Here is a 25779-nt window from a genome sequence, read left to right as displayed (position 1 = left end):
CCCGGGCTGGGGGCAGTCACGGGCAGCTCCTGGTGGTCACGCGCAGCTCCTGGTGGTCACAGGCAGCTCCTGGTGGTCACAAGCAGTTTCTGGTGGTCACAGGCAGCTCCTGGTGGTCACGGGCAGCTCCTGGTGGTCACGAGCAGCTCCTGGTGGTCACGGGCAGTTTCTGGTGGTCACAGGCAGCTCCTGGTGGTCACGAGCAGCTCCTGGCGCTGGCAGCCACAGCCCTGGAGCTGCCCTGCCTGGCGCTGCCTCGCTGGCCTGGGCATTCCCTCAGGACCCTTCCCTCCTGGGGCCCCTTCCCTCCCCAGGAGCGTTCCCTCCTCCAGGCCTTTCCCTCCTGGGGCCCCTTCCCTCCTCGGGGCTGGAGCAGTGCAGGGGGCTTTGGGGTCTATTTATACTGGTTTGTGTTTTGTTCTGCTGGGCACTTTGAAGCCAGCTCCAGCACAATAAAACGAGTCGGTCTCAGTGGCACATTGGGCTTGTCCTCTGTTCTGTGCTGCATCCACACAGGGAGGCCTCAGGACTGGAGTTGGAAATGAACCTTTGGGCTGGGTTTTGCCCTGTTTCAAAGCAGGTGCTGTGCTGGAGAGCAGGGCAGACTCCAGGCACATCCTCTAGGATGGAGCACCTCTGTGTGCGCTTGGAGCTCCTGGAAATTGCTCACTGACACTTTAATTGGCTTCTGCTCAATGGGGCATTTCCATTTTCCATTTGCTTCACTGAAGGAGGTTCAGGGCAGCAGCTGGGTGACAGCTCCAAGGGGCTCCAAGGATGGATGCAGGCGTTTGGGGAGACTCAGGGAGGAAAATGTGCTGGGAGAACATGGGGAGACTTGGGTCTGGTGGGTTACAGGTGAGGAGGAGGGCAGAGAAAAATACAGAATCATGGAATGGTTTGAGTTGGAAGGGACCATGAAGATCATCCAGGGATGCCTTCCACTGTCCCAGCCTGCTCCAAGACAGGGACACTTGGACACTTGAGGAACCCAGGGGCACCCCCAGCTGCTCTGGGCACCCTGTGCCAGGGCCTGTCCCTCTCGGTGCCCCCCCGTGCTGTGTCCCTGTGTCCCGCTTGGTCCCCGTGCCCCTGATGCCAGACCAGTGGAGCCCTGGACCTGCAGAGGGAGCAGGAGGACGCTTCCAGCAGCCCCCAAGCAGGGACTGGTGTCACTGGAGTGGGTCCGGTGTGAGCCCGGGAGAGTGACAGCCCAGCTGGATCTCCAGAGTCTTTATTCAACACCGAGTCATAAAATAGCTCTTTACACGCTTGGCTGGGGGTCGTTTCTCTGTAATTCTTTGAGTACACATTGTTTACACTTGCCAAAGTTTCAAAGCAACAACATCAAAGTGCGTCTACAGGTGAGAGTTCCAACCAAAGTGCTAAAGCCACGGGCTGCAGGCCAGGCTGCGCTGCTCCCCCGGCCTGCCCATCCCTGCTCTCCCCTCCAGGAACCTCGGCACACCTTCAGCATCCAGGGACAGGGGCAGGAAGGGATGTTTGGTTCTCCAGACACTGGCACATCGCTGCGGAAAGACTAAAATAGACCTAAATTTATAGAGAGTTAAAAAAATAACTTGGGAGGCCACGGGGAGCTCTGGGGAGGGGAGGTCGCTGTACACCGCTGCCGTCCAGGGCCGTAGGGAGTGACTCCAGGTCCTGATTTATATATCTCTATTCTCTGCACTGATTATCTCCTCTGATTATCTCAAAGCAACTGTGCATCTCCCCCTGGCTTCCCAAACCTGCCCCACACCATTGCACCCACTTGTCCCCGGCCCCAACCTGCCTCGCTGCCCTCCATGGGCTCAGTCCCGAGGCTGCACTAGAAAATCCCTTTTTTTCTTGCTTTGGGCAGTTTCCCCTCCTCGCTGCTGCAGCAGCTTTCCCTCCGTGCTCTCCCACACTCCCCAGGGATTATTTTGCCTCCCTCTGATGGGGAAGGTCCATCACTGCCTCAACACCCTGCAATGCTTCGGTCACAACAAACCATCTCTGCTTCCCAACACCTCCCTGCTCCCTGGGATTTTTTCTCTTTTACAGCACTTTCTCATTTGGCACCAATTCCCAAATGCTTTTGCTCCGGCCCACCCTGCTGTTTCTCACCCCAAAATGAGGCTGAAGCAATGCTCCAGCTCCTGGGCTGGGGCCTCCCCTAAAAGCTGAAGGAACACATCTGTTAACCACTTCAGGAGCCATTACCAGCGCTTCTCCTGGTTTGTTTTTGCTCTGTTTTCCCTAAATCCAGGCTCTTTTGGGGCATCCAGACAAGCCCCTGCCGTGGCCGTGCCCTTGGTGGCAGCAGGGACCAGGACACCCGGCAAGAAGAGGGACAGAGAGGTTTAAAATCCTGCTGGGGCAGAGCCAGCCTGGGGCCCCCTTTCCCTCAGTCCCTGACACCCTGGAGCCCCAAGGCAGGGGGTAAGGCAGGAGGAGGCCCCTGATCCCCAGGGCATCCCTGGGGCTGGGGGTGATGGGGAACGAGTGAGATCCAACACGAGGGAGACACAAAAGCAGGGATTAGGGATGGCTTTGGCCCCCGAGCTGCCTTTGGTGAGGTTGTTCCTCTGGAAATCCCTGACCAGCGCCCAAACGCAGGTGCAGGGCAATGCTGGCAATGTCAGCCACGGGGAAACTTTGGGAAAACGCATTGGAAAAGGAATAAATCTCCCCAGAGCTGGTCCTGCAGGAGCCAGGCTGGGAACCACGGTCCATCCAGCCCCTGTGAGCCCAACCCTGCCCCGGATCCCCGGATTTTACTGGGATTGTCACCGCAGAGCCCCCCTGGCACTTCTGCACGCGCTGTGCGGTCCCAAGGCTTTCCCAGGAAACATTTCTGGGTGTTCCCATCAGAGGAAGGGCCGAGGCTCTGGGGGCGCACAGGGAGCAGCAGGGGCACCATCGTCTGGCATTTCGGAGCCGCTAATGAGCTCGTTAACGAGCTGGGCAATCAGGAGCCACCAGGAGGGCCCCCCTTCCGCCACTCCTGTCACTGTGCCCGCCGCCTTCATCCCCAGCCGAGGAGGAGGATGAGGAAGGGATCCGTTCAAGCCCAAGCAAAACAGGCAGAAACCCCCACTCTCCGTCTTCCAGTCCTCGAACCCGCTGAAGGTCTTGTGTCGTCAGAGGATTTTTGTGAAAGGAGGCTTTGCTGAGCTGGGTTTTCCGGGAAGGCCCGGGCAGAGCTGAGGTTCGATCTGGTCCTGGGCAAGCACCGAGTGCAGGCGAGGCTCCCAAAGCCCGGGGCAGCGCAGGGATGGGGGTCACAGGGCCACCAACGCCACCACACACACAGCCACCGACCCCGCTGGCACAGAAGGCTTCTCTGGAGTCCTCACGCCTCCCCTCTTTCCATCACCTCACCCTGAGGAGCCGGGAGAGGCTCGGGGCACGCCCGGAGCAGCCGCCTCCAGCCTTGGGCCACGACAGTCTTTAAGCACAGAGTGTACAAACATGCTGAGTATATAACTTTCCTTTAAAATCTTTTTTTTTTCCTTCTTCTCTTTATAGAAATAAATAGGTACTTTGTTTTGTTTGAGTTTTTGAGGGAATTCTGAGTCCCTGCGCCGTGGTGGTGCCATCTCCTGCACACGGCTGGGTGTTCCCTGGGGGATGTAGCTCTGCTGGGTGGTTTTTTGCTGGTTGGAGCATCCCTTGCTGCTCTTGCCCCTGGATCAGGAGCGTCCCAGGCTCCCTGGGGTGGAGGTAAACCCAGGTGGGCAGGGCAGGGAGCTGGGAGCTCATCCGTGGGACTGGGGCGTGCAGGAGGTTCTGGCAGGCGTTTGTGGGCTCCCCCATCTTGTGCATTCAGGAACAGCCTTCTCCTGGAAAGCTGCAAGGGAGGGCAGCAGGGGTGCTTCCCACGGGGCTGTGGCCCCAAAACCCCGGCCCTGCTCCGGAGCAGACAGGCAGCAGGGATGGAGGGTGGCTGAAGGTCTCGGGCTGCCTCCAGAGCCCCACCAGCCCCGCGATTTGGGGGTGCTTTCCCTTGCTCTGGGGACCCCCACGGGCTGTGTTCAGCAGCTCTCGTGCCACGGGTGAGGGCCGTGGTGCTGGATCTGCAGCCTGGTCCCTCCTGGGGGACGCCCCACGTGAGCCCCTTGCTCCAGGAGGGGACAGCCAGGGGTGGGAGCTGTCCCCTCACAGCCGCGCTGGCCAGCAGGCACCAAAACCTGCAGGTCCAGGGAGAGGGAAAAGCCCCAGATCCTCTCTCCAGTGGCCTCCTCTCCGCTCAGCCCGGGGTCCAAGGCCAGGGGCTGGGGCTGTGGGGAAGGCCAGGCTGTCCCCACTGCTGGCAGTGCTCTCATGGCTGTCCCCAGCCCGGGGCCACCTCCTGCTTCCTTCTCCCAGCGTGGAGGATGGAGATGCCTGACCCTGCTGGATGCCTTTCCAAAGCTTTGCCCGTGGAAGAAGGATGTTTTGGGGATGATGACGATGATGATGTCCCTGCAGGCTGAGGACACTCAGAAGAAAAATCAGATTTAGCAGACGGTGGCTGTAGGCGAGGCTCAGCCAGGGCAGTCGGTTGGTGCTTTTCCCAGGATCTTTCCAGGATAATCTGGCCAGGGTGTCTCAGGCTGCTCGGGAGGCAGACGTGGCTGTCCCCTGCCAGTCCCTCTCTCCACGGGGGATGCTGAGCCCGGATGGAGCCTGGAGGGTGGGACGGGAGCGTGACCCGTGTTTCCCCTGGACGAGGATCTGGAGGTGGTTTATTGCCTTGCAGGAGGGGTTTGCTGGGAGGAAGCGGGGCTGGAGCCCTCTGGCAGAGCACCCGTCTCTCCTGGTGCAGCTCTGCTCCTTGTGCTGTGCTGGCTCCTGGGAGCCTTTCCCGCCTTTGGCTGCCCCCAATCCCAAATGAAAGGAGCAGAAACCCTGTGGGAACGCTGGGGGAGCAGCAGCCCCTTCCCAGGCCACGGAGAGGCTGGGGGTGCAGAGGCCAGGCCAGCCAAGAGCCCCCAGGACGGGCTGGGCATCCCTGGCCCGAGACCCCACAGCAGAGTTGTGCAGAGCAGCCGTCCCCAAACACGGATCCTGGGGCTGCGAGCCATCTTCCCTCCTGGCAAAGAGCAGGCCCTGCCTCGGGGCAGCCAGAAATTGTCCTTGAGTAGCACCTTGTGGCCCCGGAGGGTTGGGGGCTCCTCGTGCCCGAGCCGGGGTCCCCACCAGGGCTTTGGTCTCAGGGGGCTCCGCCGGGCAGAGCAGGGAATGTGCTTTGGGCCCCGAGGGCTAACAGCCTCCCTCCACCTTGATGTGTAAAATCTTGGAGAAGCCGGGTCTCTTCCGCAGGGCCTGCGAGAGCAGCAGAGAGCGGGGCTGGGGGAGTGCCCTGCTCCTGGGGAGGGGCAAAGGAACGCCCCAAATCCTGTACGGGGTGAGGGGGAGATGCCCCAAATCCTGTACGGGGTGAGGGGGGACAGGGAATGCCCCAAATCCTGTACGGGGTGAGGGGGGACAGGGAATGCCCCAAATCCTGTACGGGGTGAGGGGGGGATGCCCCAAATCCTGTACGGGGTGAGGGAGGGACAGGGGAATTCCTGCCATGGGAAGGACATGGCAAGGGAAGGAGAGGGGGAACATGATCTCCAATCCCTGCCTCAGGGAAGACACGGGGTGAGGCAGGGACAGGGGGAACATTTGTGACCCCTCCTCGGGGAGGACACAGGGCTGGTGACCCCTGGAGCTGGCCCTGGGCTCCTTACCTGCAGTTTGTTCACCATTTCCTCAAACATCCTCCTGGCTTCGGGGCTGTGGGGCTCCTTGAAGTAGTCCACGATCCCCACCTGCACCACGATGGACTTCAGGTTCCTGCACACACCTGGGGGCACAGACAGCGCCTGGGTGTGCTCCCCTGGGGCCAGCAGGGAGCCCAGAGCCCAGCCGTGCCCCTCCTGCTCCCCTGGGGACCCCAGAGCCCAGCCGTGCCCCTCCTGCTCCCCTGGGGACCCCAGAGCCCAGCCGTGCCCCTCCTGCTCCCCTGGGGACCCCAGAGCCCAGCCGTGCCCCTCCTGCTCCCCTGGGGACCCTGACTCTGCCATCCCCGAGCAGATGAATGGTATTGTATCCCAGGCACAGCCACCCGAGCTGGGGCCAGCAGGACAGCCCTCCCGGGGCTGTGGGCATCCTGCCCTGCCAAGGACTCAGCTCTGTCACGGCCTCAGGTGTGGCACACACAGCGGCCCTGGGGGCATGGAGGCAGCCCCCCATCCTCCCTGCGGCCCGAGGCACGGCCAGCCCTCCTGGGGCCATCCCTGCTGGGGACGTGGGATCCCCACAGAGCTCCCAGTGCCCCCCGGGCGGGTGGCAGGCAGCCTGGCACCGCTACTCACTGTTGAAGTGCAGCAGGGCTTTGGGGGTGACGGGCGTGGAGGTGAGCACCAGCATCTCGAGCCCCTTGAGCCCCTCGCGGCACACCTCAGCAGCCACCTCCTGGTTGATCTCGGCCACGTGGTCCAGCTCCAGCACCTGCAGCCTCATGCAGTTCCGGGCTGGGGGACACGCGTCAGCACCGCGGTGGCACCGGGGGCCAGGAGCACCCACCGGGCTGGGCTGGGCGGGCCTCTGCAGGGACCCCGGGGAGCAGCCCCTGCCCACGGCCAGGGAACTGTCCCTGTCCCAGCAGAGCAGGAGGGAGCTGTGCCAGGGGGGAGGGAGCCCCCAGCCCTGCAGGTGCCCAGGGAAGGGCAGGAGGTGGCACCCAGTGCCCTGGGCTGGGGACACGGGGCATTGGGCACGGGGTGGACATGGTGATCCCAGAGACCCCTCCCAAGGCCAGTGACCTGTTCTGTGACCCCGGATCCCAAGGGCCGGGCTGGTGACACAGGGCATTGGGTACGGGGTGGGTTGATCCCCCTTGGATCCTTTCCAAGCCCAGTGACCCATGATCCTGAGTGCTGGGCTGGGCACAGGGTGGGCATCAGGCACAGGGTGTGTTGGTGGCCCCAGAGCTCCTTCCCAAACCCAGTGACCTGCTCTGTAACCTGTGATCCCAAGGGCTGGGGACAGGGTGGGCATTGGGTGCGTTGGTGGCCCTTGGATCCTCCCCAAGCCCTGTCACCCGTTCTGTGACCCACGAGTGCTGGGCTGGGGACATGGGGACATTGGGCACAGGGTGGGCATCGGGCACAGGTGGGCATCAGGCACAGGGTGGGCATCAGGTACAGGGTGTGTGGGTGCCCCCAGAGCCCCTCCCGCAGCCCAGTGACCCATTGTGTGACCCGTGATCCTGAGTGCTGGGCTGGGCACAGGGTGGGCATCAGGCACAGGGTGTGTTGGTGGCCCCAGAGCTCCTCCCCAAGCCCAGTGATCTGCTCTGTAACCTGTGATCCCAAGGGCTGGGGACAGGGTGGGCATTGGGTGCATTGGTGGCCCTTGGATCCTCCCCAAGACCTGTCACCCGTTCTGTGACCCACAAGTGCTGGGCTGGGGACATGGGGACATCGGGCACAGGGTGGGCATCGGGCACAGGTGGGCATCAGGCACAGGGTGGGTTTCAGGCACAGGATGGGCATCAGGTACAGGGTGTGTGGGTGCCCCCAGAGCCCCTCCCGCAGCCCAGTGACCCATTGTGTGACCCGTGATCCCGAGTGCTGGGCTGGGCATGGGGTGGACATGGTGATCCCAGAGACCTTTCCCAAGCCCAGTGACCTGTTCTGTGACTCATGATCCCAAGTGCTGTGCTGGGGACAGGGTGGGCATTGGGCACAGGGTGGGCATTGGGCACAGGGTGAGTGGGTGCCCCAGAGCACTCCCCAGCCCAGTGACCCTCTGTGAGCCATGATCCCGAGTGCTGGGCTGGGCAGAGGATGGGTATTGGGCACAGGGTGGGCACTGGGCACAGGGTGTGTGTCAGGCACAGGGTGTTGGGTGTCCCCGAGCCCTCCCCAGCCCCGGGCCCGCTGTGTGACCCGTGATCCCGAGTGCTGGGCTGGGCACGGGGTGGGCACTGGGCACAGGGTGTTGGGTGTCCCCGAGCCCTCCCAGCCCCATGCCCGCTGTGTGAGCCCCTGCCCAGTGCCTACCGAGGGAGGCCAGGCCCTGCAGGCCGCAGCCGGCGCCGCCGACGCCGAGCGCGCGCAGGTGGGGCCAGCAGCGCCCGATCATCTGCAGGCAGCGGTTGCTGAAGCGCGTCGGCTGCTGGCTGGGGACACGAGGGACAGCAGCTGGGGTGGCACGGCCGCCAGCCCCCCCGGCGGGCTCTGCCACCCCCCCGGGCTGGGGCCACCCTGGGGTGCCAGCCTGGCACCAGCCCGGCTGTGCTGCGCTGGCACGGGGCAGCTCTGGGTGCCCTGCGCCCCAAACCCTGCCCGGAGCAGCTGGGGCTGCCCTGCATCCCCGACAGTGCCCAGGCCAGGCTGGGGGGACCCGGAGCAGCCTGGGATGGGGGAAGGTGTCCCTGCCATGGCAGGGTGGCACTGCACAGGGTTTAAGGTTTCTTCCAACCCGAAGCACTCCAGGATTCTGTGACTCCACCCTGGAGACCCAAACCGGGCCCTGAGCTCTGGTGCTTGCAGGGATCCCAGCAGCAGCAGGGCCTGGGGCTCTGCTCAGGTGCCAAGTGCTGCTCCCCCAGGGCACCAGGAGCCACCGGGCTGTGACACCGGGGGTGGCATCCCCTGGGGGTGGCACGGCCATGAGCAGTGCCCAGGACTGTCCTGAGGCACAGAGCTGTGTCCTGCTGCGTGAGCCATCAGCTCCTGAGCGCCCAGGCACGGTGGGGTGGAGATGAGACCTCACCAGCAGCTCCCCAAAAAGCTTTCCCAAAATGAGAGCAGCGGCTGTGGCCCCCCAAGCTGTGACACCCCTCAGGAACAGCCAACAACATCCTGCTCCGGCTGCAGCCGAGCAGGGGGAGCTCAGCCAGGCCTGTGGCGTTCAGTGGCACCCCAGAGCCAGCAGGTCCTCTCACCCCAGTGAGCAGTGGCCCCGGAGCTCTCGGGGAGCTGCAGAGCCCAGCAGCCCCCGGTCTGCACGGGGAGGGGTGGGCTGAGCTCCCTCCCTCGGGCTGGGCTCCAGGACTGCTGCCCATCCCACGGAGACCCCCAGGCAGGCAGGCTCTGGCACCCAAACCCCTTCACACCCAGCGCGGCCTCCTCCCAACCCAGTTCCACCCTGGCAGTGCCCAGGCCAGGCTGGCAGCCCCAGGGACAGGGGCAGTGTCCCTGCCATGCGGGGTGGCCCGGGGTGGGCTGTGGGGTCCCTCCCAGCCAGCCCACCCGTGGCTGCAGGCCTTACCAGGGATGCAGAGGGGCGACCTGCAGCGAGATGATGTCCCTGCAGCCTGCTCCAAGGGCCCAGATCACCTCGTGGCCCACGGGGTCCGTGGAGCTCCTGCAACAGCACAGGGGACACGCGATGGCCCCGGCAGCAGCAGTGCCGCCCGGGCTGCCTCTGCAGCCCCAGAGTGCCTGCAGCACCCACAGGCACCAGGCTGGGCATGAGTTACTGCCCGGGAGCTGCAGCCAGCCCTGCCCCACCCTGGCAGGAGGGCTGGGGGCATTCCCAGCGGGAACGGGCAGGGGCAGGACGTGGGGCTGGGGCAGGAGGGGCAGGAGGGAGGAAGGGGAGGCTGAACGTGGAGGGGGCTGCAGGTGCACCTTCCACATGCCAAGGTGCAAGGGACTGGCCGAGCCTGCCAGGCCGTGTGTCCCTGCAGGGGACAGAAGCCGTCCCTGTCCCCGCAGGTCACACTGTGCTGGTGTCCCTTGGCCGGATGGGGACAGTGCCAGGGCTGGAAGGACACCCCAGCCAGGGGCAGGGGCTGCTCCGTGGCCTCTGTCCCTGCTCTGTGCCACTGTGCTGGAGGTGGCTCTTGGCCCAATGTCCCTGCAGGGCTTGCTGTGGCTCCTCCTCGGTGTCCCTGGAGGTACCAGGAGAGCCCCTGGGGCCTGGGCAGGGGCTGGGGCAGGTGTGGGTTTGTCCTGAGCTGGGCTGGAGCCCAGCTCTGGGAGAGGAGCCAGAGAGCAGCACCCTGCTGCCACCAGCCCGAACAGTCCCCAGGCTGTGCCACCACACCAGGAGCCTTCCAGGGACCCAGGCAGTGCTTCCCAAGCCTAAATGCCCCACTTCAGAACTTCAGGCTAGCCTAAAAATAAGGCTGGGTGTTATCTGGGGTGCCTCACACAACTGCTGGAGCAGGGTGCCAAGAGCAGCAGGCTCATCAGAGCGGGAGGCAGGCACAGCTCAGGATGTGCCAGGAGCACCCAGGCTGGCTCTGCTGCCCTGGGAACAGCCAAGGGAGCAGCCTGGGACTCCAGCCTGGCAGCTCTGGGCTCTCTCCAGTCTCGAGGTGTGGGCAGAGCCAGCTCTGGGGTCACGCCAGGGGAGGGCCTGGATGTGCTTTGCCCCAGGAGGATTCTCTGTCCTGGCTGCACGAGGAGCAGCTGGAACAGACACCAGGGCTGGGCTGGCTGTCTGCAGGTGCAGCAGAGCCAGGATCAGCCTCCTGGAGGGTGGAGGGGAGGCCAGTGCTGTCTGCACAGGTGGAGTGGCCAGTGATGGCCCCCGGGACCTGTGACCTCCTCCAGGATCATCGAGGCTTGTGCCCTGGACCTCAGGCAAGGTGTCCAAGCTGAATCAGGGACCCTGAGCCTCTTCTCTCCGCTGGGACCCTTCATCAGGGGTGACAGCCAGCTGGGACCTCCCTGGGCACCCCCTCCTCACCCTTCTCTGGCACCCTCCTTGCCGAGCCCCCGGCCCATCCAGCCGGGATGAGATGGGTGATGGGATGGTGGGAATGGAGCTGGAGGTGAAACACCTGCATGGAGCAGCCTGGAAGGGAGGGGAGCTGCAGGGACAGCTGGCACTGGGGACACTGGGGCTGCCCCTGGGCAGGCAGGGCCTTTGTCCCCGGGCAGAGGGCTGTGCTCTGCCAGGGAACGGGGGTGATCTCTGTGGCAATCCATGAAATCAGAGGGTTTTGGGGAAGCTGAGAAAGGCAGGCCTCAGAGACAGCAAACTGTGATCAGAGCTGAGCAGTGGCCATAAAATAAATCAGCAGAAAAATTATGTAAGCAGCAGAAAAGTAAGGACAAATGGAACAATGATCTGTGTATTAATGCTTGTCTAGAATAACTCCCTAATCTGCAGAAAAGTATATTTAGTGAGATATTAGGAAGTTCTAAGCTTAATAACGGAGCTCTGTGCCTTGTGTTTGAAGGCCCACAAACAGGTATTGGATAGAAACAAGCAAGCACTGTTTCACCAAAGGTACTTGGTGTGCTTAGAGTGGTTGGATGGAACTACTGTCAATGTGCTTTTGCTCCGTGCATGTCGTAGGTTAAGAAGGAAGTGAGTTTTTTGGGAGGTTGTGGTCAAAAAACTTCAAAAGTAAGTTGTAACATGAAGTTCTGGGTCTGCTGCCTGGGCTGTGAGCTGCTGGCACCTTCCCATTGTCATAGCCATGGGATGAGGCTGATGCTGGACAACACAACAGCTCAGGACACGTTCCAGCAGTCCCGCCCGTTCCTGATTTGTACACACACGCCCCCAGGCAGCAATCTCAGCGCAGCCCTGGCTGTGCCCAGCCCCGTGCCGTGGCTGTGCTCACCGGTAGGTGACGGCCTGCAGGGCGCGGCAGTAGCAGCTGGCCAGCCAGAGCGAGCGGTCCGTCAGCACGTTGGGGCAGTGCGAGATGCGCAGGATCAGCAGGTTGCTGCCCGTCGCCTTCAGCAGCGACTCCAGCCCTGCCTCCAGGCAGCCCCTGCCAGCAGGGAGGCAGCATCAGGCACAGCAGCCCCCTGCCACCAGCCCAGGATGGGGACAGGCCCACCCTGGCTCCAGGACACCCAAACCCCGCAGAGGATTTGGAGTTTGTCGTGGAGAGGGATGGTGGGGCTCAGGGAGCAGCAGCGGCAGAGCATGTGCCACCAATTCATGGGTGTGACCAGGAATTCATGGGTGCGACCACAAAATCATGGGCGTGACCCCAAAAGCACTTGGAAACCTGTGCCGGGCTGAGCTCCTCTGACCACAAAATCATGGGCGTGACCCCAAATTCATGGGTGTGACCACAAATTCATGGGCGTGACCCCAAATTCATGGGTGTGACCACAAAATCATGGGCATGATCAAAAAACCACGTGGAAACCTGTGCCGGGCTGAGCTCCTGTCCTCCAGCATTCACCTCCGGCCCAGCCCGGGGGTCGCGCTGCGCTCTCACCGGTCAGGCGGCAGCTGCCGGGCGCCCGGGGCGCGGCGCACCCCGGCGCCTCGGGCTCCCAGCCCTCGGCCTCCGACTCGGTGGTGCGGGAGCCCACGTCGGACACGTCGCCCTCCTCGCCCTCGGTGCTGTTGCGGTAGGGCCGGCGGTGCCAGTTGTGGATGGCCTGGCGGCGCAGCCCCGAGCCCCGCGCCGCGTACGGGGGCCCCTCGCCCGCCTGCTCCGCGGGACACGGCTCCGCGCTGTCGCTGTCGTAGCAGCCCGAGCTCTGCGACACGGCCTTGGCCCGGCTCGAGGCCCTGCGGACGGGCATGCGGCGGTCAGGGCTGGCGGGGCCGCCCCCGTGCCCCGGCCCGGCCCGGCCCGGCCCGGCACTCACCCGGTGCTGGAGCAGGAGCGCTGCTGGGACGCGCCGTAGGGACCGTGCCCCGCCGCCGGGCCCGGCTGCCGCTCCCTCTGCGGGACAGGGCACAGCAGGGCCACGGTGGCACAACCAGCGCGGCCAGCCCAGCCAGGGCACCCCCCAAACCCAGCGCTGCCGGCTGCCCTCGGGGGACCCCTCACCCCGAGGGATGCGGAGCCGCGCCTGCAGCACCGCCCCGGGAGCACCGACCGCGGAGGAACGGCTGCTCCTGGCACCCCCGGGGTTATCCGTTCCCGCGGGGACCCCCGGGGTTATCCGTTCCCACGGGGACCCCCGGGGTTACCCATTCCCACGGGGACCCCCGGGGTTATCCATTCCCATGGGGACCCCAGGATTATCCCTTCCCCACCGGGAGGACGGGGGTCCCCGCCCCGCTCGGCCCTGGCACAGGAGAGCCCGGGGCGCGCTGCTGAGGCCAGGGTTGTGTTATGGAAGCAGAGGGCCAATTCCCGAAGCAGAGGGTGAATTCCCAAAGCCCCGGGCACACTCCCAAAGCAGAGGATGAATTCCCGAATCCCCGGGCGCGTTCCCGAAGCAGAGGGTGAATTCCCAAAGCCCCTGGCGCGTTCCCCAAGCCCTGCGTGTATTCCCGAAGCAGAGGGCGAATTCCCGAATCCCCGGGTGCTTTCCCGACGCCCCAGCGCCACTCCCGAAGCCCCGGGCTCATTCCCGAAGCAGAGATAAATTCCCGGATCCCCCAGCCCCGCTCCCGAGCCCCCAGCCCCGCTCCGCGCCGTGCCGAGCCGAGCCGTGCCTGTGCCCGCAGAGGTGCCGCCCGGGCGATGCCCTTGCTGCCCGGGGTGCCGCAGCGGCCCAGGCTGCCGTTCGGGGTGGTGCCGCAGCTGCTGCTGATGATCTGCAGCTGCTTCTCGGCGCGGTCGGCGCGGTCCAGCAGCTCCTCGATGAAGTGCTGCAGCCGCACCTTGGCGTTGGCCTCCCGCGCCGCCGTCTCCTTCAGGAACTGGTCTATCTGCAGCACCTCCCTGGCACGGGGACCGCGGTGACACCCGGGCTGCCCGCCCGGCCCCGCTCGGCGCCCCCAGCCCGTGCCCAGCACGCCTGGCTGGTTCTGTCCCCAGCCTGGCGCGGGTCTGTGCCCGCCGGGCTGGGCAGGGCAGGGATGGGGCAGGGCAGGGATGGGGGGCCAGGGCACCCCCCAAACCCAGCGCTGCCGGCTGCCCTCGGGGGACCCCTCACCCCGAGGGATGCGGAGCCGCGCCTGCAGCACCGCCCCGGGAGCACCGACCGCGGAGGAACGGCTGCTCCTGGCACCCCCGGGGTTATCCGTTCCCGCGGGGACCCCCGGGGTTATCCGTTCCCACGGGGACCCCCGGGGTTACCCATTCCCACGGGGACCCCCGGGGTTATCCATTCCCATGGGGACCCCAGGATTATCCCTTCCCCACCGGGAGGACGGGGGTCCCCGCCCCGCTCGGCCCTGGCACAGGAGAGCCCGGGGCGCGCTGCTGAGGCCAGGGTTGTGTTATGGAAGCAGAGGGCCAATTCCCGAAGCAGAGGGTGAATTCCCAAAGCCCCGGGCACACTCCCAAAGCAGAGGATGAATTCCCGAACCCCCGGGCGCGTTCCCGAAGCAGAGGGTGAATTCCCAAAGCCCCTGGCGCGTTCCCCAAGCCCTGCGTGTATTCCCGAAGCAGAGGGCGAATTCCCGAATCCCCGGGTGCTTTCCCGACGCCCCAGCGCCACTCCCGAAGCCCCGGGCTCATTCCCGAAGCAGAGATAAATTCCCGGATCCCCCAGCCCCGCTCCCGAGCCCCCAGCCCCGCTCCGCGCCGTGCCGAGCCGAGCCGTGCCTGTGCCCGCAGAGGTGCCGCCCGGGCGATGCCCTTGCTGCCCGGGGTGCCGCAGCGGCCCAGGCTGCCGTTCGGGGTGGTGCCGCAGCTGCTGCTGATGATCTGCAGCTGCTTCTCGGCGCGGTCGGCGCGGTCCAGCAGCTCCTCGATGAAGTGCTGCAGCCGCACCTTGGCGTTGGCCTCCCGCGCCGCCGTCTCCTTCAGGAACTGGTCTATCTGCAGCACCTCCCTGGCACGGGGACCGCGGTGACACCCGGGCTGCCCGCCCGGCCCCGCTCGGCGCCCCCAGCCCGTGCCCAGCACGCCTGGCTGGTTCTGTCCCCAGCCTGGCGCGGGTCTGTGCCCGCCGGGCTGGGCTGGCAGGGCAGGGATGGGGCAGGGCAGCGATGGGGGGACGCTCCCAGCGGGCAGGGGGTGTTACCGCCTTGTCTCGGGGGTGAGGAACACCCCCAGCACCTCGTCCATCACCCCAGGACTGGAATCAGGCTCCTGAGCACGATGGAGCAGAGGAAGAGGAGGATGATGGTGTGACAGGGGGAGGGAGGAGATGGCAGTGACACCCTTTAGCCCTGCTCAGCCCCAGTCCCTGCTCAGCCCTTGCCGGCCCCGCTCCCTCATTAACACCCTAATTAGCAGGTGCTCGGGAGCTCCGAGGCTGCGGCAGGGCTGTTCCCCAGAATGTGTGACAGCAGCTCCGTGACCCGAGCTGACCCCAGCCCGGCACAAACACCCGCTGTGCTCACCCAGAAACCGGGGAAGCACACGGGGACACGGGCACAGCCGGGAGGCCACACGGCACAAACACAGCCGGCCAGCACAGCCCGGCACGTGGATGTGCTCCAGGAACAGCTCAGACACACAGCATGGCACACACAGACACAGACACAGCATGGCACACACACACGGACAGACACACACAGACACACAGACACACAGCATGGCACACACATGGACAGATACACACAGACACAGCATGGCACACACACAGCATGGCACACATGGACAGACACACAGCATGGCACACACAGACACACAGACACAGCATGGCACACACACATGGACAGACACACACAGACACACAGACACAGCATGGCACACGCACATGGACAGACACACACAGAGCCCTGTCCTGCACACCTGAGTGCCCCACACAGCCCCAGGAGAGCACAAACACAGCACTCAGCAGGGCACACACAGCACAGCACACGCAGACACACACACACACGTGGGCAGGCACACACACAACCCCAGGAGAGCACAAACACAGCACTCAGCAGGGCACACACAGCCAGGCAGCATGGGGAGGGTGCAAAGCCCTGGCACAGGTGCCCAGAGCAGCTGTGGCTGCCCCTGGATCCCTGGCAGTGCCCAAGGCCAGGCTGGACACTGGGGCTGGAGCAGCCTGGGACAGTGGGAGGTGTCCCTGCCATGGCAGGGTGGCACTGGGTGGGCTTTGAGGTCCCTTCCAGACCCACAGCCCCATGAGCAGCCATGTGAACACACACCCAGGGCTGCTCACACTGCTCTGCTCACACTGCTCTGCTGGTGGTGCACACACACACCCAGAGCTGCTCACACCTCCCCTCAGCATCCAGGAGTGCTGAAGAGGCACAAACCCAGCTTTGCACGCCTGTCTGGGCACACACAGCCACCCAAGCACGCCCACCTGGCCAGGACACCTGATCACACAGCGCTGACCCCAGAGCCCTGCCGGCACTGCTGGACACCAAAGCTGACCCTGCACCTGGCCTGGGACACCCGGACACCATGAGCTGCTCAGGAGCACGCAGGGAGGGGAGGGGCAGCTCTTACTGACACAATTCCCACTGCTGCCTATCAATTACCAATTAATCACCAATTAATTATCAGTTAATTTCTCCCCAACCTGCCGCTGGCAGGCAGAGCCTGGGAGCTCTGGGGGTGCTCTGGGAAGGATCCTGGAAGGGGCCCCAGGGGATTTGGAAGGCAAATGTGGAGCTGGGCAGCAGCTGTAAGGTGATGCTGATGGTTATCACCCGTGCCTCTCTCATTCCCATGGACTGGGTGGAAAAACACTCCTGGCAGAGGAAACGGAGCCCAGAGCCAAAGGTCTCCCAGGAGGACAGCGGCTTCGTGGTGTCTGGGAGCTGGCAGCGCTGGGAAATGTCCCCACAGTGTTTTCAGGGAAGCTTTGCTGATTAAAATGATTTCTGATGACTTCCTCACGTGCAGGAGAAAACCTCCTCCCACCAGCAGCGCTCCCCGTGCTCCCCTGCAGCCTCACAGGGGATTTTGCCCCTTGGGGTGGGGGAGCTCGGGGACTGCTGGGGGCAGTTGAGGGGCAGGAGGGTTGCTCTGAGGAATGGGAGGCCCAGGAGGTAGTTTTGGGGCATAAACCCAGGGTTTTCGGTGCTGACATTGTCCAGGTTCCACCAAGAGACATTTGACCCTCTGTTTACCCTGTCTGGCTGTCTCCAGGCCCTGCTCCATGCTCATCCACGCTGGTGTCCTTAATTCCCTTACCACACATCCCCAAGGCGCCCCTGGACAGCACCCACGAGGCAGCCCCCAAACCCCTCACTCCTGTCCCAAAATGTGCCCCAAACCTGAGGTGTCCTTATGCAGCCCCAGGTCACCCCGCTCCCCACCCAGGCATCCCCCATCCCGGGAGCTCTGTTCCTGAGCCAGGTCATTATTTTGGAATCAAAGTCGTTCACAAGTGTGCAGAGGATGATGGGAATCAGGACAATTCCTTCAGGAATCCCGGCAGTGCTCCCAGCCCAGCCCAGCCATGCCTGTCCCCACAAAGCCCTCACTGACCTGGGCCCCTCCAGGTCTGCTGCAGCTCCTGGGGAGCGAGGTCTGGTTTGCTTGGGCAGCACCAAGGGGCAGAATGACCCAGAGGGAAACTCAGGAGCAGCCTGGGGTGGACAGGGGGCTGAGTGGGGAACACGGGGTGGAAATGAGGATGGCAGTGCCACAGGCTTCACAGCAAATGGAGGCGGCACTGCTCGGGCTGCCCCACCCTCCCTCTGGCAGAAAAACCTGGAATTTGGCACGGCCGTGGCAGGGGGTGGGCATGAGGTGGGATTTGAGGTTCCTTCAACCCAAACCGGTCTGTGGCTCGGTGATGCCAGCCTGGCCATGTCCTGGGAGTGCTGGTGGCCCTGGACAAGGTCTGGCTCCCCATGACCCAGCCATGGAGGGGCCAGGGCTGACACTGAGCGTGTGGGAGAAGACGCAGAACCTGATAAGGGAGGATGCTGGTGGGCACCGCCAAGGGGCTATGCCTGAGCCCTGGCCCGAGGGCTTGGTGGTGCTGCTGGGTTCCTCTGCACTTAGGGAATTGTTTGGGTGGGAAGAGACCCCAAAGCTCATCTCATTCCAGCCCCTACCATGAGCAGGGTCACCTTCCACTGTTCCCCACCGCTCCAAACCCCGTCCAGCCTGGCCTTGAACCCCTCCAGGGCTGGGGCAGCCACGGGTTCTGCAGGACTCACTGCCAGGCACCCTTCCCTCCCGCCCCACGCCCGGGGCAGGCACAAAGCACTCACTGCTGCTTGCGGGTGAGCTCCTGCTCCTTCTGCACCAGGTCCTGCTTGAGGGACGCCAGCATCTCCACGCTGACGTCCACCTGGCGGGACAGCTCCGAGGCGCGGTCCTCCAGCTCCTGCTTCTCGCGGCTCAGCCGCAGGCTCTCCTGCTTGGCCTTCTCCAGCTCCGAGCTCTTGCGGTCCAGCTCCACCTGCAGCCGGCCCACCTGCGAGGCGATCTTCTGCTCCACCTCCTCCGTCAGCTTCTCCAGCCTCTTGTCCACCTCCAGCTTCTCGAAGGCGCGGATCTTCAGGCGGGCCAGGCCCTACAAAGCCCTCACTGACCTGGGCCCCTCCAGGTCTGCTGCAGCTCCTGGGGAGCGAGGTCTGGTTTGCTTGGGCAGCACCAAGGGGCAGAATGACCCAGAGGGAAACTCAGGAGCAGCCTGGGGTGGACAGGGGGCTGAGTGGGGAACACGGGGTGGAAATGAGGATGGCAGTGCCACAGGCTTCACAGCAAATGGAGGCGGCACTGCTCGGGCTGCCCCACCCTCCCTCTGGCAGAAAAACCTGGAATTTGGCACGGCCGTGGCAGGGGGTGGGCATGAGGTGGGATTTGAGGTTCCTTCAACCCAAACCGGTCTGTGGCTCGGTGATGCCAGCCTGGCCATGTCCTGGGAGTGCTGGTGGCCCTGGACAAGGTCTGGCTCGCCATGACCCAGCCATGGAGGGGCCAGGGCTGACACTGAGCGTGTGGGAGAAGACGCAGAACCTGATAAGGGAGGATGCTGGTGGGCACCGCCAAGGGGCTATGCCTGAGCCCTGGCCCGAGGGCTTGGTGGTGCTGCTGGGTTCCTCTGCACTTAGGGAATTGTTTGGGTGGGAAGAGACCCCAAAGCTCATCTCATTCCAGCCCCTACCATGGGCAGGGTCACCTTCCACTGTTCCCCACCACTCCAAACCCTGTCCAGCCTGGCCGTGAACCCCTCCAGGGCTGGGGCAGCCACGGGTTCTGCAGGACTCACTGCCAGGCACCCTTCCCTCCCGCCCCACGCCCGGGGCAGGCACAAAGCACTCACTGCTGCTTGCGGGTGAGCTCCTGCTCCTTCTGCACCAGGTCCTGCTTGAGGGACGCCAGCATCTCCACGCTGACGTCCACCTGGCGGGACAGCTCCGAGGCGCGGTCCTCCAGCTCCTGCTTCTCGCGGCTCAGCCGCAGGCTCTCCTGCTTGGCCTTCTCCAGCTCCGAGCTCTTGCGGTCCAGCTCCACCTGCAGCCGGCCCACCTGCGAGGCGATCTTCTGCTCCACCTCCTCCGTCAGCTTCTCCAGCCTCTTGTCCACCTCCAGCTTCTCGAAGGCGCGGATCTTCAGGCGGGCCAGGCCCTCCTCGTAGGCCGAGTCCATGGCGGCGGGCGGGACGGGCGCGGGCGCCACGGCCTTGCCCCGCGTGAAGATCTCGCTCAGCGGGATCTCGATCTCGTGCACATAGCGCGGCGAGGGCGACGCGGCCGGCGCCGGCTCCAGCTCGTCGGCGGGGACCAGGTCGCAGGAGAAGCGCTGGTCCTTGCCCTGGAAGGAGGTGCTCTCGAAGTAGTCCCTGCGCGCGGCCGGGGCCAGCAGGGCCCCGTCGGCGGCCAGCGGGAAGACGGCGGCGTCGCAGATGCTGTTGGTCTTGGAGAGCACGTAGAGGGTCTCATAGGTGTGGTTGTACTCCAGGTGAGCGCGCAGCGAGGACAGGCTGCGGAAGCGCTTGTGCTCGCCGCAGCGCGGGCAGCGGTAGGGCAGGTCCAGCGAGGCCATCCCTCAGCTCTGCTCCCCGCCGGGGCCCCGCTCATGGCGCGGCGCCGGGGCCGCGGGGACCCGCGGGGGCGGCCGGGGACCCCCCGGCACAGGGGCGGTGGCACCGCTGGGACATGGCGTGGGGACGGCCCCGCGTGCAGAGGGGGGGATCCGGCAGTCCTGGGGGCGTGTCAGCATCGAGCGGAGCCGGGCGCTGGAAGAGATGGGGGTCGGTGACACCGGGGTGGGGGGTCCCCAGAAATCCCTCCTTGGTCCTTCTTCTGGTGCCCTCTGTGCCTCCATCCCACCCTCCCGTGTTCCTCCTGCCCACGTGCATCCCTGGGGAGGGCACACGGTGCTAAAGAGGCTGCAGAGCCCTGGGAAGGTGCAGAGCCCTGGGAATGTGCAGAGCCCTTGGGAATGTGCAGAACCCTGGGAATGTGCAGAGCCCTGGGAATGTGCAGAGCCCTGGGAATGTGCAGAGCCCTGGGAATGTGCAGAGCCCTGGGAATGTGCAGAGCCCTGGGAATGTGCAGAGCCCTGGGAATGTCCAGAACCCTGGGAAGGTGCAGAGCCCTGGGAAGGTGCAGAGCCCTGGGAATGTGCAGAACCCTGAGAATGTCCAGAACCCTGGGAATGTGCAGAGCCCTGGGAAGGTGCAGAGCCCTGGGAATATCCAGAACCCTTGGAAGGTGCAGAACCCTGGGAAGGTGCAGAACCCTGACAATGTCCAGAGCCCTGGGAATGTGCAGAACCCTGGGAATGTGCAGAACTCTGGGAATGTGCAGAACTCTGGGAATGTCCAGAACCCTTGGAAGGTGCAGAACCCTTGGAAGGCGCAGAACCCTGGGAATGTGCAGAGCTCTGGGAATGTCCAGAACCCTGGGAATGTCCAGAGCCCTGGGAATGTGCAGAACCCTGGGAATGTCCAGAGCCCTGGGAAGGTGCAGAGCCCTAGGAAGGTGCAGAGCCCTGGGAATGTGCAGAACCCTGGGAATGTCCAGAGCCCTGGGAAGGTGCAGAGCCCTGGAAATGTCCAGAACCCTGGGAATGTGCAGAGCCCTGGGAAGCTCTCGAGCCTCTGGGAAGTTCCACAACCCTTGTGAAGACCAACAGCTTTTGGGAAGCTCCACAGCTTTTGAGAAGCTCCACAAGCTTTGGGAAGTTCCTGGACTTGATGGTCTTAGAGGGCTTTTCCAACCTGAACGATCCCGTGGTTCTACAAACCCTTGGGAAGATCCGTAATTGCTGGGAAGGCCTCCCACGCCTTGGGAAGGTTCACAGCCACCTGGGGGACACAGCCACCAGGCAGGTGCACAGCCCATGGAATTCTCTCCAGGCACCCTGAGCTGTCACAGGAGGTGGCAGGGGAGACCCTTTTGCCCTCTTGCCCAACGAACCCCTACAGCATCAGGGGACCCCAGGGGCCAGGACCATCCCAGGAGCGGGTTCTGGGGTCCCCCTTCTCCAAGAGAAGGCCGCCCCACTCCTGCTGGATCAGCCCGTGAAGGCTGGAATGGATCCATCCCCAAGAGTTCCCACCCATCCCTGGGCTGCCCGGTGCAGGGGACACGGTGGCCGCTCCTGCCTGGGTGGGTGAGGGTCCCTGTGGGACCTGGCTCACTCCCCACCCACAAAATCCTCCACAACATCACTGGGGGAACCTCACCCCCGTGAAATGGGACAAGCCAGTGACAATCCAGCCCGGGAGGCTGCTGAGGTCCCCTCCAGGCTGGGGGGCACCAACACACCTCAGGCCACAGTACTTTCATTTTCCATGCATTTGTCATTCAAAGATGAAAACAGCAATGCTTTTACCCCAGAACAGCGAGGGCACCCCTGGCTGGGAGCATCCCCTGCTCATCCCCCTGCAACATCCCACAAAGGGCTCTTCCCACCACCCTAAAAGCCCCCAGAGCCCCCCAGCATTCCATAACCACCAGCTGGTGAGCCCTGAGCTGCCCGGAGCCTCCATCCACCCCTGCTGGTGCCAGGGCGGCATCCCTGGTGGCTCAGCATCCCCTCAGAGGGACAACCAGGCCACGAGGCTGGCAAACCATTTTTTAAGAGAAAAACCAACAAAGGCGAGAAATCGGCGCCAGAAATAAAACCAGGAAGAGCCGGGAGGGTTTGTGACCCGCCTGGCCGCGCGTTGGGGTGGTTGCCGAGCACTCCCTCCCACAGCAGCCCCACCCGGGCCAGCACCGGCCCGGCCCGGCCGGAACCCGCGCCGCGGCGGGCACAAAGCACGGCCGGCAGCTCCGGCCGCCGCCGGCGATGAGAAAGCGCTTTTCCAGCGCGGGGATGGGGAATCGTGCCGTGCTGCCTCGGGCCTGGATGCCTGCCCGCGTCTCCCGGGGCTCCCGAGCAGCCCCAGGCCGAATTGCCCGGCCGAAATCCGAGGCAGGATCGGCCCGGGTGGATCGGGAAGCTCCCTGTCCTGGGCAGGTCCTAGCCCGGCCGCAAACCTCTGCTCGCTCCCATCTCCACGGCAACCACCGGGGTTTGGGGGGATCGTTGGGGGAGTCGTTAGCAGGCTGGTAAAGCCCAGAGGCAGCCGGAGCCGGGAGCGCCGGGGCTGCAGCGCGGCCGGGCTGCTCCCGCACCGAGCCTTGCCCGGCATTGTTCGGGGCTCTGCTGCCCACCCACCAAGCCCAGGAAACACCAGCGGCAGGCGGGGAGCTGCCTGGGGAGGGGAGGAGAGCTGGGGGGCTGCTGCGGGCGATGCCGGGCTGCATGGGGGTGATGGAGGGTGATGATGGAGTGGAGGATGGAAGATGATGCCGGGATGGATGCAGGGCGATGCCGGGATGGAGGGTGGGTGATGCCGGGATGGAGAGTGGGTGATGCTGGGCTGGAGGGCGATGGAGGGTGATGCTGGAATGAATGAGGGGTGATGCCGGGCTGGATGGGCGGTGATGCCGGGATGGATGCAGGGTGATGCCGGGATGGATGCAGGGTGATGCCGGGATGGATGCAGGGTGATACCGGGATGGATGCAGGGTGATGCCGGGATGGATGGGCGGTGATGGGGGTGCTGCCCGCGCCGCTGGTCCCCATCCTTCCCGGCGCTCCAGCGGGGTGGGAGCACCGTGGTGGGCGACGACGGCTGGGGCTGAGGCACAGGGGGCTCGGGGGAGGTGGGCATGAAAATCCAGATGCTTTTTTTGCCCCCCCCGCCAGCCCCTGGAGCAGGGAGCGGCGGTCCGTCCTCGCATCCTGGCAGCGGCTTTGTCCCCGCTGCGTCCCCCTGCTCCCGGGGGCCCCGGGTGAGGAGCATCCTGGGGACAAACCACCGCCCCCCAGGGCACCGGCGCCGCTCCATCCCACCCCCTGCCGCCCCATACCTGCTTCTGGCCGCCGACCTGCCGCGCTGGGCTCCTCCGGCGAGGGCAGCATCCCTCCCGCTGGCCCGCGGGCCGCCCCCGAGCGGGGCTGGGGGCGCGGAGCCCGCACGGCTCCACAGCCGCACAAAGGAGCGGCTGCCGGGCGCTCAGGGCTGTGCCGGGGCGGGGGGATGCGGGGCACCGGGGATGCGGGCACGGGGACGCGGGGCAGCGGGGATGCAGCCCGCGGGAAGCGCCCGGCTCCCCGCGGCCAGCACCTCCATGCCAGGCAGGCCCTGGGGAAGGAGGAGGAGGAGGAGGAGGAGGAGGCGGCGGCGGAGGAGGAGGAGGGAGGAAGGCGAGGCTGAAGGCCCCGGCGGGGTGCTGGGAGGGCTCTGGGCACGCTGGGGATGGCGCTCCCCGGGCCGCTGGGGCTCCGCGGGCTGGGCACGGCGGGCGAGGGAGGATGCAGCGATGGAGGGAGGCGGACGGCGAGCGCCGGCAGCCGCCTCCTCCCCTGCAGCCGGAGTCGGGCCCTCCCGCACAGCTCCCTCTGCCTGTGTGCCCACCAACACGGCGGCCACGGCAGCCCCCGGCCCCCTGTCCCACCGCCCCCGGCAGCTCCTGGCCGGGATCCCCCCGAGCATCCTGCCCGGGATGCAGGGCCGGGTGTGGGACCAGCCTGGGCTGCTCCTGCCCCGAGCCGGGCTGGACACAGGTGCCAGGACACGGGCTTGGCCCCAGGACAGTCCCTGATCATCCTGTCCTCATCCCTGCCTTGATCCTGATTGAGTCCCGAGTATTCTGTCTTGGTCCTGATTGTCCCTGAGCACCCTGGCTTTGTCCCTGGCTGGGGCCTGAGCTGGTCCCTGTTCATCCTGGCTTTGTCCCTGCCTTGGTCCTGGTCCAGTCCCTGACACCCTGGCTTGGTCCCTGGCTGGGTTCTGAACTGGTCCCTGTTCATCCTGGCTTTGTCCCTGCCTTGGTCCTGGTCCAGTCCCGAGTACCTGGCGTGGTTCCCAGCCTGGTCCTGCCCCGGTGTGGTCCCCAGGCTGTCCCCAAGCCCCTGCTCTGGTCCCAGACCAGTCACGCTGGGATCAGCCTGGGCTGGTTCCCAGCCTGGTCCTGCTCCGGTCCAAGGCTGCCCTGCTTAATCCCTGCCTTGGTCCTGAGTCCCTGAGCATCCACTGCTGGGCCCTGGCTCCATCCCCACATGGTCCCTGAGCTTTAAGCCTGGCTTGATCCCGATCCAGCTCCTGGTGCCCGTGCCAAAGGCATCTGGCACTGCAGTGTTCTCTCTCTGGGCACGGGGTGGGCACAGGGGGGATGGCAGCGCCAGGCCCAGGGTGCTGCTGACACGGGGGCAGAGGGGTGGCTCTGGGTGGCTCTGGGGCAGCTCTGGGGCAGCTCTGGGGGTCCCCATCCCTCCCACGTCCCTGGCAGCGCTGGCTGGAGGAGCAGAGGCCCAAGGCTGGAGCGGTGCCCTGCAGACTTCCAGGCTCACATCAATTATGGATGCATTCCTGAGGGGTATTAATCAGGGCCTCCTGCATCATTCATGGCCAGCGGTGAGGGAGAGCTGGGCTCTGCTGCCCCGGGGAGCTGGCATCCCCAGAGACGGGCCAGCCCAGCCCTCCCCAAGGAAACCTGGGCCCCTTATTGGCCATGAGAGCTGGGCTGCCCCCCAGAAAAGGTTTTCCTGTGTGCCTGGGGTCACCTGCACCCCTTGGAGTGGTTCTGGCTCAGGGCTGGGCGCCCACGCACTGGGAGGGTTCACCCGAGGGTCTCGGGCTGTGAGATTTTAGGGGCACATCTGAGGGGAAATTTGGGATTTCCCCCTCAGCCAGGTTTCCTTCTGGCCCCTTCCCACATCCCATCTCTGCTACCAGCCCCCCATGCCCCGACCAGCTCCCATCCCAACTCCACAGGGTCCCCACAGCCCATGGAAGCTCAGATTCTGCTGGGACCCTGGGACACTGGGTTTGTCTGGGATTATTGGGACCCTGTGTTCTTCTGGGACCCCTGGGACCCTGGATTTTCTGGGATTACTGGTGTCTAGCTCCGGAATGCTGCAGCCCACATGTTGCCAAAGGGCTGAGGGACTAGCACAGGGTTACCCCTCTCTCCTGCATAATCTGGCTGGGGGCAGATCCCCCCTCCAGGGCTGCAGGAGGAGGCAAAATCCATCAGAAAAGGAAGGAGCAGACTGCAGCTGTGCCCGTTTCTGCCTCTGCCAGCAAAGGAGCATCGCCCCTCAATCACCCGAGCATCCATGACAATGCCCTGGCACCGCTGCCTCCTTCCACGGGCACCTCCTCCTGATTACCGAGAGCGAGGGCGTGCCCGATCCCAGCACCTCCCCTGGAAGGACGGGATTTTGGGATTTCGTGATTGTGACTGATTTTCAGCCACCGGAGGAGGGCGGTTCTTCCAGGGAGGAACATTCCTGGCTGCAGCAGCGCCTCCTGTGCCGCTCCCAGGAGAGGGAACCAGCATCCCTGCGCCATCTGAAATCCCAAAAGGGAGGGATAGACAGCCTCCCTTTGTGCAGGGTCCCCATCCTGCCTGGATCTCCAACCCTGGGGCTGAGCCAGGCTGGAACCGGGGAACGGGAACCTCACCCCATTTCCTGAGGCTGAATGAAGTGTGGGACACCCACCTCCCACTGGGAGCCAGGATCTGGAATGGGGGCTCTGGGCTGGGCTTTGGGGGCCCCGCGGGAGAGGAGCAGATTCCTGCAGGACCCAGATCCATCAGGACAGCCCC

At 64.8% G+C, this 25779-nt stretch overlaps 1 protein-coding gene across 1 annotated transcript; it reads right to left on the bottom strand.

Annotated features, from left to right (window-relative positions):
- Positions 1–69: 69 nt before the first annotated feature.
- Positions 70–23334, bottom strand: FBXO41 (F-box protein 41). Its single transcript, XM_039723959.1, has 12 exons — positions 23035–23334; positions 18987–19901; positions 14396–14624; positions 13339–13803; positions 12540–12616; positions 12161–12459; positions 11549–11696; positions 9235–9330; positions 8022–8140; positions 6330–6488; positions 5703–5818; positions 70–5292 (listed from the first exon to the last, which is right to left on the bottom strand). Exons 2-12 carry the CDS (start codon positions 19706–19708, stop codon positions 5230–5232), a joined length of 2493 nt encoding a protein of 830 aa, XP_039579893.1. The 5' UTR covers positions 19709–19901; positions 23035–23334; the 3' UTR covers positions 70–5229.
- Between the last annotated feature and the right edge of the window lie 2445 nt (positions 23335–25779).

Source organism: Passer montanus, unplaced genomic scaffold, assembly GCF_014805655.1.
Source record: "Passer montanus isolate IOZ18808 unplaced genomic scaffold, ASM1480565v1 scaffold109, whole genome shotgun sequence".
NCBI lineage: Eukaryota > Metazoa > Chordata > Aves > Passeriformes > Passeridae > Passer > Passer montanus.
The sequence above is the reverse complement of the archived record's forward strand: the minus strand, read 5'-3'. Positions and strand labels throughout refer to the sequence as shown.